The sequence below is a fragment of the Podarcis pityusensis genome (genome assembly GCF_964106645.2).
Source record: "Podarcis pityusensis genome assembly, chromosome: 2".
In the NCBI taxonomy this organism is placed as follows: domain Eukaryota; kingdom Metazoa; phylum Chordata; class Lepidosauria; order Squamata; family Lacertidae; genus Podarcis; species Podarcis pityusensis.
The window spans coordinates 126,424,958-126,435,625 of NC_138029.1; the positions used below are offsets into that span (position 1 = coordinate 126,424,958).

At 46.3% G+C, this 10,668-nt stretch overlaps 1 protein-coding gene across 2 annotated transcripts; it reads right to left on the reverse strand.

Annotated features, from left to right (window-relative positions):
* Positions 1 to 1,349: 1,349 nt before the first annotated feature.
* On the reverse strand, positions 1,350 to 9,603 carry LOC308469466 (uncharacterized protein). Of its 2 annotated transcripts, XM_080991964.1 has the most exons (7): positions 9,465 to 9,603; positions 6,990 to 7,688; positions 5,790 to 5,925; positions 5,667 to 5,693; positions 4,692 to 4,870; positions 4,108 to 4,234; positions 1,350 to 2,599 (listed from the first exon to the last, which is right to left on the reverse strand). In XM_080991964.1, the coding sequence occupies exons 2-7, from the start codon at positions 7,470 to 7,472 to the stop codon at positions 1,395 to 1,397; spliced, it is 2,157 nt and encodes a 718-aa protein (XP_080848090.1). In that variant the 5' UTR covers positions 7,473 to 7,688; positions 9,465 to 9,603; the 3' UTR covers positions 1,350 to 1,394. The 2 variants fall into 2 exon arrangements, with proteins under 2 accessions (XP_080848090.1, XP_080848091.1); XM_080991965.1 differs by lacking the exon at positions 5,667 to 5,693 and having other exon boundaries at positions 1,351 to 2,599; positions 4,692 to 4,771; positions 5,811 to 5,925.
* Between the last annotated feature and the right edge of the window lie 1,065 nt (positions 9,604 to 10,668).

The window sequence follows — 10,668 nt, forward strand, 5'->3', positions numbered from 1 at the left end:
GGAGTTTGAGACCTTTCACAGTACGAAGGGCTCTTCTAGGTGGATCCCCCCCTTTGGGTGAGTGAGGGAGATGACGTCAACAAAACCACATCTCTTTGCCCATTCTAGTCAATTCTCACAAATATTTTCACCAAGTCTTCCTGGGACTTTGGAGGACTCCCTCAGAAGGTGGACTCTTCTTCCTCGAAGGTTTTTAAATGGAGGTTGGCTAGCCACCTGTCAGAGATTCTTCAATCCCTGCATTGAAGGGGGTTGGACTAGATGTACCCTATGCACTCTGATTCTATGGATTGTAGGCCACCACGTCTGGTGTAGCCTAGGCCAGGGCTGGATTTGCCTGGAGCCTCCCATTTTTGGCACTACTGATGGCTGTAGCATCAAAGCCACATCCTGCAAGCTTCTGTTTGATGTACATCTGTACTCAGGCACTGTTTTCAGGTTCTGGAAAGCAGGAACGGATACGGAACGCCCAGACACCCCACAAGAATCCTGGGACTCCTCAAACCCAAACAAGAAAGCAGCGACTCCAAAATTAGCTAAACATGTTTTAATGTGCGTTGACTACAAAAGGCAGGGCACAGTCAGAATTCCAGACCAATGGAAAGAAATAGTTTCCATCAAATGTGTGTGTGTGTGTGTGTGTGTGTGTGTATTATAATAATAATAATAATTTTTAATAAAAAAACTAAGGCACAGGGGAAATAAAAGGAAGCTTCATGCAAACCAGTCAAGAAATAATAACAGGACCCAGTAAGGCATAAAAACATGCATTATAGCAGCCTCCCTCAGAGGTTTTTGGACTGCAATGGGCGTACTAGTGTGCAGCTGTTAGGTGCTGTAGTCCAAAATCACCTGAAGGGTGCCATAGGCTATAATATACCCAAGTAAATAAATGTGGGGCCTACTCTTTTTTTTTTCCCCAGAAGGGTGACAGCTACCAGCATCAGTCTGTGTCTGCATTGATGTCTGGTTTATTTAAAAAAGTCTGCATATTTAAATAGCTTGATCCTTTTCCACACCCCAAATATTTATTTGGGGGAACTAGGAGGGAGCCTCTTGAGAGTCCCATGGACTGCAAGAAGATCAAACCTATCCATTCTGAAGGAAATCAGCCCTGAGTGCTCACTGGAAGGACAGATCCTGAAGCTGAGGTTCCAATACTTTGGCCACCTCATGAGAAGAGAAGACGCCCTGGAAAAGTCCCTGATGTTGGGAAAGATGGAGGGCGCAAGGAGAAGGGGACGACAGAGGACGAGATGGTGGGACAGTGTTCTCGAAGCTACCAGCTTGAGTTTGACCAAACTGCGGGAGGCAGTGGAAGACAGGAGTGCCTGGTGTGCTCTGGTCCATGGGGTCCTGACTAAACGACTAAACAACAACAGGAGGAGCCTCTGCTATGTGGATTCCTCAATGACTAACAAGGGGTGATTCAGCAGCATTTCAGGGGTGACATACTGGCTCTCCTGAGCGAATTCTCTGATAGGACGCAAGACCGATACCCCTTCTGAAGGCATCTCAACGTTCCAGGAAATTATGGGGTTCCCCGCCCCGACGTGAATCCTCTGGTGCCTGTTTAGATCGGCTTTCCTATAGAACCGCTTCCCGCATTCCAGGCACTGGTACGGCTTCTCTCCCGTGTGGATTCTCTGATGGGAAGTGAGGTCCGTGTGCTGGCGGAAGTACTTCCCGCACTCCAGGCACTGGTAAGGTTTTTCGCCGGTGTGGATGCTCTGGTGGCAAGTCAGGTTCTTCTTCTGGCTGAAGCTCTTCCCGCACTCCAGGCACTTGTACCGCTTCTCCCCGGTGTGGATTCTTTGGTGGGTGAGGAGGTTGGACTTGTCGTAGAAGCTCTTCCCGCAGTGGGAGCACATGAAGGGCCTCTCCCCCGTGTGGATTCTCTGGTGGGACGTGTAGCTCGTGATCTGGCTGAAGCTCTTCCCGCACACCAAGCATTTGTACGGCTTCTCGCCGGTGTGGACCCTTTGGTGCCTGGTGAGGTGCGGCTTGTCGTAGAAGCCCTTCCCGCAGTACGAGCAGACGTAGGGCTTCTCCCCCGTGTGGATCCTCTGGTGAGAGGTGAGGCCGAAGCTCTGGTGGAAGCTCTTTCCACACACCAAGCACTGGTATGGCTTCTCGCCCGTGTGGATTCTTTGGTGGATAGCGAGGCTCGATTTGTCGTAGAAGCCCTTTCCGCACTCGGCACATTTGTACGGCCGCTCCCCCGTATGGATCCTCTGATGCGACGCAAGGTTTGCACGCTGGGTGAAGCTCTTGCCGCATTCCGGGCATTTAAACGGCTTCTCTCCCGTGTGGATTCGCCAGTGAACGTTAAGGTCTGATTTGTGACTGAACCCTTTCCCGCACACCGGGCAGACGTTCCTCTTTGCTCCTTTCTGCTTTTCTTGCTGAATAGGAACTTTGGGGAAGCTGCTGCCCTGCCAATTAACTGATTCGTTCATCCACACCTCCAGCTGATTCCGCTCCTGATTTTTTGGCCCTTCGTGATTCCTGATTTCCTCTTCTGTCTCTTGATACTTGCTCCTTTCCAACGACTCTCTGGATGGTCCCTCCTCATCCTTACTGGGCCACCCATCACCTTCTGGAATAAAGGAGAGGAGCCTGGTTAGAAAGGGCGGAAAGCTGATATATAATGAACTGAAGAAAATGTTTAAAATGACATTTGTAAAAAAACCAGAAGCGTTTCTGTTAGGGACTGTAGGACAAGACCTGCCAAGGAAAATAAAGAATTTGTTTATGTATGCTACAACAGCAGCAAGAGTCTTGAAAGCACAAGGATGGAAGAATGAGGAAACCCCGACAAAAGAACAGTGGCAAGAGGAATTGATGAACTATGCAGAACTGCCTAAACTGACATACGAACTGCGAGATAAGGACAACTGTGACTTCAAAGAAGAATGGGAACTTTTTACAAATTATCTAAAAAGACAACAAAATGAACTGGACTCCTTGGCAGGTTTTGAATAAACATACACAAATTTATTGAAGGTTAATATAGTAGATAGATAATGTAAGGATTTATACAATTTTACAGTATGCAGAGAACAATATGTGTTGAGAAATCAGAGAGAGGAGCTGAGGGAAGTCTTGGGGGGAGGGTTTGTTGGGGAAAGGGGGGGAAATAATGAATATGATATGTTTTGATATTTTGTTATGTTGAAATTGTTAATTTTTTTTTAGAAAAAGAAAGGGCAGAAAGCTTTTCATCAAACCAAATTCACTCCCACAGAGAAAAGGCTGCACATATGTGGCTTAGTCGAGGCACAACAGGTTTATCCAGACCAATGGAATCAAGGTACTAGAAAGGAGATTCCGACTAAACCTCAGGAAGAACTTTCTGACAGTAAGAGTGGTTTGACTGTGGAACTGTCTCCCTCAGGAGGTGGTGGGCTCTCTCCTTCCTTGGAGGTTTTTAAGTAGAAGTTGGATGGCCATCTGTCATGGATGCTGCACTGCTGGGGGTTGGACTAGAGGACCCTTGTGGTCCTTTCCAACATTCAAGCTTCCTCAAATGAATCCTGGGAACCGTAGCTTATCAAGGGTGTTGGCAACTGTAACTGTCAGAATGGAACGACTGTTCTCAGGATTCGAGGGAAGTCCTGTGCTTTGAATGTGTGTTTTGAATGCACGTTTTCAATGGATCTGCTCTTAGAGGTGTTGTGTATAATTCAACAGAAGCGGGTTCCTAGACTGGACTCCCTTCTTTAAAATTATCTCTTTAAACTAAAATTATTGCTTTAATAAAATGAGAAGTACATTGTCATGCAACACATAGTTGAACTATGGGGCTTGTTCCCACAGGAGGCAGTGATGCCCATCAATGTGAATGGCTTTATGGAGGTAAAGGCTACCAATGGCTACTTGCCATGATGATGATGCTTCTAAGTACTAGTTGCTGGAAATGGCAGAGGCTACCTAAACTCGGAGCAAAGATTGATCCTTTAAGTGAATTCTTAATTCACCATTTTAACTAATTATTTGAATGTTCAATCTTCCTTGAACTGCATTTCTTGTACACAGATTATAGACTTATGCAGTTAAGGCAATACAGAAACTGCTAAAGTAAAATAATAATATGAAATCCTTTACCCAGCAAGGCCACATTCCGGGAATTCTCCAGCATGACTTCTCTGTACAATGTTCTTTGGCCTGGGTCCAGCAGAGACCACTCATCCTCGGTGAAACACACAGCCACCTCCTCAAAGGACAGGGGACCCTGGAAGAAGAGGAGGAGGAAGAACATGATGTTCCCCTATTAACAGGCAAGTCAAAGAATAATGGTAGTCCTTCACTCCCAAATGAGGAGAGAGATGTTTGATGTGTGCAGGGAAAGGTAATTTCCCTACAGGGGTGATTTAATATAATCAAACATCAAAAACTGGGACATGAAGATACCAGGTAGCCTGACATCTGGCTGGTTGATATTATAATGCACATCAATCTCTGACTTTTGTCTTCTGGGTTTTTGGGGGTTTTCCTGTTGTTATTCTGTCTCTCACAGCTACAATAAACCTACCATTATAATTATGGACTGGTCATTTCTTCGTCAGAGGGCAAACGGGAAAATTTAGCAGGGGATCAAATACTTTATCCCCCTCACTGTACACACACAGTTTTGATATCAATCAGTCTCTCCCTGCCTTGCAAATATTTTTCAATGATCCTTTCCTTACCTGAGCCGGCTGCACAGCAGCTGCTTCTGCTCCGCCGTTAAGAGACATTTCAGGGGGTGGCGGTGATGTCATCCTGTTCCCTGTGAAGAGGTGGTGGAGAAAAAATGTGGAAAGCAGTAGTATGTCAGCGAACTGTGGGTGAATTCCAGGCCCCCACAAGATGAGAAGGGGAGCTGGACCTTGTGCCCAAGGATTAAGACATTCTGGGAGATGATTTATAATGAAATGAAAAAGGTATTTAAATATACCTTCCTGAAGAAACCAGAGGCCTTTCTCCTGGGCATGGTCGGCCAATTGGTGCTAAAGAAGGATAGAACTTTTCAGCAGCAAGAATACTCATCGCGAAGTATTGGAAGACACAAGATTTACCCACCCTGGAAGAATGGCAGATGAAGTTGATGGACTACATGGAATTGGCGGAAATGACTGGCAGAATCCGAGACCAGGGAGAAGAGTCGGTGGAAGAAGATTGGAAAAAGTTTAAAGACTATTTACAGAAATATTGTAAAATTAAGGAATGCTAGAAGAATGTTGGAATGAAGTGATATGGCTTTAGTAGAAAGGTTATAAGGAATTAAGTACAAATAGATTAATAGAGTATTAAAAGAAAAATAAGGTTGAAATGTGTTAAGATAATTATAGGATAGGAAACAGGGGAAGATGGAAAGGAATTGCTGAAATAATTAATAGAAGTGGAATACAAAAAGGGAGGTGTGAGGAGGTCGCGGAAATATGTGAAAGAAAGATAAGACATTGAAATTAATTAATTAATTAATTTTTTTACTTTTCTTTTCTTTGTTGATGTGTTTTTAAATTGTTTTTGGTTTGTCTTGTTAGTTTAATGTTTTAGTGTAAGGCAGTGTCTTTGTATTGTAAAGTATTGTTTTTTCTTTGTTTGTTTTTTTGTAGTGTTTAAACTGTTGTAAAAGCAATAAATATTATTTTTGAAAAAAAGAGAGAGAAGGGGAGCTGTACTTTCTCCTGGGAACTTTGCACCCATAGCTGTCAACTTTTCCCTTTTCTTGCGAGGAATCCTATTCAGAATAAGGGAATTTCCCTTTTAAAAAAGGAAACGTTGACAGCTATGTGCACCCCCACCAAGAAGGAATCCTCCCTTACCTGGTAACATGTTCCATGGACGATCCTCTTGGTTGATTACCCCAAATAGCGGGACCTGACAGGTACTGGGCAGGCGAAACTCTGCCTTGGGGGAATCGATGATCACTTCCAGCACCTGAAACAGAAGGATCCCATGCAGGGAAATGGGGAGGAGTTGAGAGAAACAATACCGATCGAGGGACAGATTCACGCCTCCCTCCCCATAGTCTCTGCAAAACCCTGCTGAAATCAATGGGGCAGAATGTCTGGGCCTCCCCACCCAGCGCATCGTGGATAACTACCTGGCAATCAGTGGTGGCCATGCTCTGCTCTCCACGGTTGCAGCCAGCAGGGCTTCTGAAAACCAGCTGTTGGAAACCTCAGGGGTTAAGAGGGCTCTCGTGCCCGTGTCCTGCTTGCAGGTTTGCCACAGGCAAAGTCAGATGGCCTTGTCTGACCAGCGGAACAATCGGCCTCTAGAGGTAGTGAAATCTCTCCATTGCAAGGAACTGCATGTCAAAATACAACCCTTCCTTTTAATTTGGAAATCCGCCATGATGGAATAAGACCGAGCTGCAGAGTTATAAATAGTCATAGCGGGAGGCGAGCCCTTAATATGTCATTATATTTGTATTTCAAGTCTGATTTGGTCAATCTCCCCTGGAAAGGCTAATGTTTGATGCAACCGGTCTGGGAAAATTCATGAGCAGACTCCTGGAATTGTTTCATTGGAACTGAGAGAAGATGGCGGCTGCCAGCAGCGAAAAGACTTTTGGATTGATTTGGCGGAAATACCAGCGTGTGGGGAGATGCTGCACGGACAGAGGGGTATCATACACATAAAACCCACACAGAAACACATCATTTTACTTCGACTCGCTTGTGGAAACAACTCGGAGGCAGTGAAAGAAGGAAAACAACAGGAAGATTTAAAGTAACTATTAGAAATGACTATCAAAAGCAGCAGAGATATGAGATGATCAGAGCCCCAAACTCGAAGCATGGGAAGCCCCAAGAAAAAAATTATAATTCGGCAGAATATTTGGATTATTTTATATGTATAATTTGGAATATTTAATGTGACCTGGTTGGATTGTTAAAATGGAAAACTTAATAAAAATGAATTAAAAAACAAAAAACAACCCCTCCTTAGGTACAATCCCAGCTCCCTAGAACTATCAGGGTGTTCGACTTTCTCACCTGCTCCTCTTCCTGCTTTCTGTCTTCCTCCCGACTCAGAAGGAAACCTTCGGCCAGGGCCACCGCTTGGGAACTGGTCTCTGGCCCACACTCCCTGACCCAGTTCTCCATCTCCGGGGGAAGGACAGCCAGGAGCTGCTCCAGGATCACTAGGTCCAGCATTTGGGCCTTGGTGAGCCTTTCTGGCTTCAGCCACTGACGGCAGAGACGGTGGAGTCGAGTGCAGGCCACGCGGGGGCCCTCGGCCTCCTGGTAGCGGAAACGCCTGAAGCGCCGGCAGAGAGTGTTTGAACTCACTGCTCCTTCATCCAGGATCTTCTGTTCTCTTCTTTTTTGGAATCCCCCAGAGTTCTCAGCCAAAAATGAGCCAGGGCCTTTTCCTGACGCCTCCCTTGCTGGGCCTGGAAGACCCATTTTACCTCCGAGATCCATCTCAGCTCCCTTCCAGACCAAAAAGTCCTTTTGCAGCAAAGTTCCTTCCATTCCCAGGAAAAGGTTGTGTGAAGAGGCCCCTGATTAGTCTCAAAAGACCTAAAAGGGTGCAATCCTATATGCGTTCACCTGGGAGCAAAGTCCTGTTGAAATCAGCGGGGCTTACTTCTGAGTAGACACACGCAGGAAATGCACTGCTGGTCTACAGGCAAGCAGGTGAGTTTTAGGCAAAACAGGAGGCTTTCAGCAGTCAGTTCAAGATTCTCCCTTTGGAAAAGAAAATAAGAATGAGAGATTGTGTCACATATCGATGTACTGTTGTATTCCCTCACTCATAAATATTCCCTTTGCATTGCTGGGGGTTGGAACAGATGACCATTGGGGTCCCTTCAAACTCTACAGTTCTATTATTAGAACGTGGCCACCGTGGCTGGTAGCCATTGACAACCCTCTCTCCAAATTTATCCAATTCTCTTTTAACTCTATGCAAGTTGGTGCCTACTTCTTCCTGTGGGAGGGAGTTCCACAGTTTAACTCTGGGCTGTGTGAAAAGGGGCTTCCTTTTATCTGCCCCGGATCTCCCAACATTCAACTTCATTGGACGCCCACAAGTTGCTGGTGTTATGAGAGAGGATGAACTCGTTCTCTCCTTTCCCACTTTCTCACCCGTTTATAAGCTTCTATCTCGTCTCCTCCGACTCGCCTTTTCCCCAGACTAAAAAGTCCCAAAGGCTGCAACCTTTCCTTACGTCGCTCCATCCCCTTAAACATTTGAGCTGCCCTTTTCTGAACCTTTCCCAACTCTGCGATCTCCTTTTGAAGGTGAGACATGACCAGAACCATACACAGGATTACAAACACGGTCGCACCATATATCTGTACAATGGCAAGTCCACTCAGAAGAAAGTGTCTTGTACAATCGCTTCTAGACCGCCCTGAGAGTCCTACCACCAATTTAACAGGTCAGTAACTGGATTTTTTTTAAAAATTGCTATTACATTTCTACCCCACCTTTTCTCCAAAGAGCTCAAGGGGATGTACACACTTTGCCCCCTCTCAATTTTTTCGTACGGAGCCCCCAGTCGTCTCGCGGACTATTGACCCATACACCACTAATCCTCTGCCGCCAACCAGGTCCTCCCCGGCAAATCACTTAGTCTCAGTCAGGTTCTCAAGTTAACCAAGAAGAGTGTAGTTTATTGCAGACACAAGCAAACTTTAACTGCATTCCAAACGCTGTTATTCTTTACCTTCTTAGTCTTACAGTGGTGCCTCGCAAGACGAAATTAATTCGTTCCGCGAGTTTTTTCGTCTTGCGGTTTTTTCGTCTTGCGAAGCACGGTGTCGGAAAAGTTTTGGAAAAGCTTCAAAAATCACCAAAGTCTTCAAAAACCTCAAAAAAGGCTACCACACCGCGTTCTATGAGTTGCTCCTCAAAGTCAAGTCGCAACTGTATTAACGGTTTTAAGAAAAAGGAAACAAACTTGCAAGACGTTTCCGTCTTGCGAAGCAAGCCCATAGGGAAAATCGTCTTGCGAAGCAACTCAAAAAACCAAAAACCCTTTCGTTTTGCGAGTTTTCCGTCGTGCGAGGAATTCGTCTTGCGAGGTACCACTGTATTTTATCCTGTCTCTATCTCTTCTACCTACCCTCACACAAGAACCAACTGCACTAACTGTCTCTCTGTTTCCAACTGCCTGCCAACTGCTTTTCCAACTGCTTTTCCCAACCAACCAACCCACTAAAACCAACCTGGGCTAAGCCCTTTTATAAACAGGTAGGCTCCGCCTCCAGCTTTCCTATTGGTCTACATATTAACCCTTTCTCTCCCCCCGGGCAAATGCCACACCTCACAACAACCCTGCGGCGTAGGTCAGCCTGACCGACCCAAAGTCACCCAGTGGGCTTCGTGGGTGAGCAGGGATTCGAATCCTGATCTCCCATGTCCTGGTCTGGCACACTAACCACTACTCTGCGCCGCCTCTCAGGCAGTGCGGTGTGAGCACTCCCCCAAGTCCAAGAAAATTGTTTATACAGTGGTACCTTGATTCTCAAATGACTTGGTTCCCAAACACCAAAAACCCAGAAGTAAGTGTTCCGGTTTTCGAACATTTTTCGGAAGCTGAACGTCCAATGTGGCTGTCGGCTATTGTTTCCAGGGCACATGCCCCAGTTTTGAGGCTTTTCCGGTTAATTTGTTTTTGTGACTGCGTGGAACCCAGTTCAGCTACTGAATGATTGATTGTGTGACTGTGGAAATGGATAAAAGCGATCATCAGCTCAGGTAAGGGGGAAAAAATTTTAATTTATTGTTTTGTATTGTAAAATTTGTATAAGGAAAATAATAAATTTTTAAAAATTATTTTTTAAAAAAGAAGCTACGAACATGAGTTTGACCAAACTGCGGGAGCTTAGACCAAACTGGCGTGCTCTGGTCCAGGGGGTCACGAAGAGTCGGACACGACTAAACAACAACAACAACAACAACTAAGAGCTGTTTGAAGGAGGAACGGGCTAACTCTCTTTCGCCCACATGCCAGGGATTCCTCGCCTGGGATTCCTGCGGGGGGTTGGACTGGATAGCCCCTGGGGGTCCCTTCCAGCTCTGTGGGCGGTTTAAAACACGCAAAGGAGGAGGCGCCCTGCAAAGCGGGTGCTTCCCCAAAAGGCTTGCCTGGCAGAGTGGCCTTGTCATGGAGGGAGGGGGGCTTCGGCGAGACGGGGGCGGGTCTTTTCCCGGGGGGGGAGCTGGGAAGACTTTCCCCTTTCTCAACTTGCTTCCCAAAGAACCCTTTCCCCCCCCTCCCGCCTCAAACCGACAAAAACCCCCATGATTTCCACCCCCCTCTAAAAAAACCCCCACACTGCAAACTCACCAGAGACCCCCCCACCTCTTCCTTCCTCTCTATCTCTCTGAGTTGGGGAGGGAGGAGGGCAGGGGAGTGAAGGGAGGAAGTGACGTAACTCTATCTCATTTCCTCCTCTTCCTCTCCCCCCCCAAACCCTCTCTAGGACTTTGCTGCACTTGGCTTTAACCCTTGCAGGGACGACCAGCAAGTGGCGCCTGTGCAAATTACCCTCATTTTGTGCTTTTGCTGGTAGCTTTTTTGTGGGGGTGGGGAGGTGCAAGCCAAGGGTTACGCCGGCTTTTTCTAAAACTTTTCCACCGGCCTGGGTGCCCCGAAAGCCTTATTCAGGATAGCGATATGGAAGAGAATAGCACGAGGAGATTTAAGAGCAGCAGCAG

Bases quoted from the DNA above. Each gene is read 5' to 3' on its own strand.
- LOC308469466 (XM_080991964.1), bottom strand. From the start codon at position 7,472: ATGGAAGGAACTTTGCTGCAAAAGGACTTTTTGGTCTGGAAGGGAGCT. The intron at 5,926-6,989 runs GTGAGAAAGTCG...CTTCTGTTTCAG, and splicing joins GAAAGCAGGAAGAGGAGCAG to GTGCTGGAAGTGATCATCGA. The intron at 5,694-5,789 runs GTGGGGGTGCAC...AAAAGTTGACAG, and splicing joins TAAGGGAGGATTCCTTCTTG to CTATGGGTGCAAAGTTCCCA.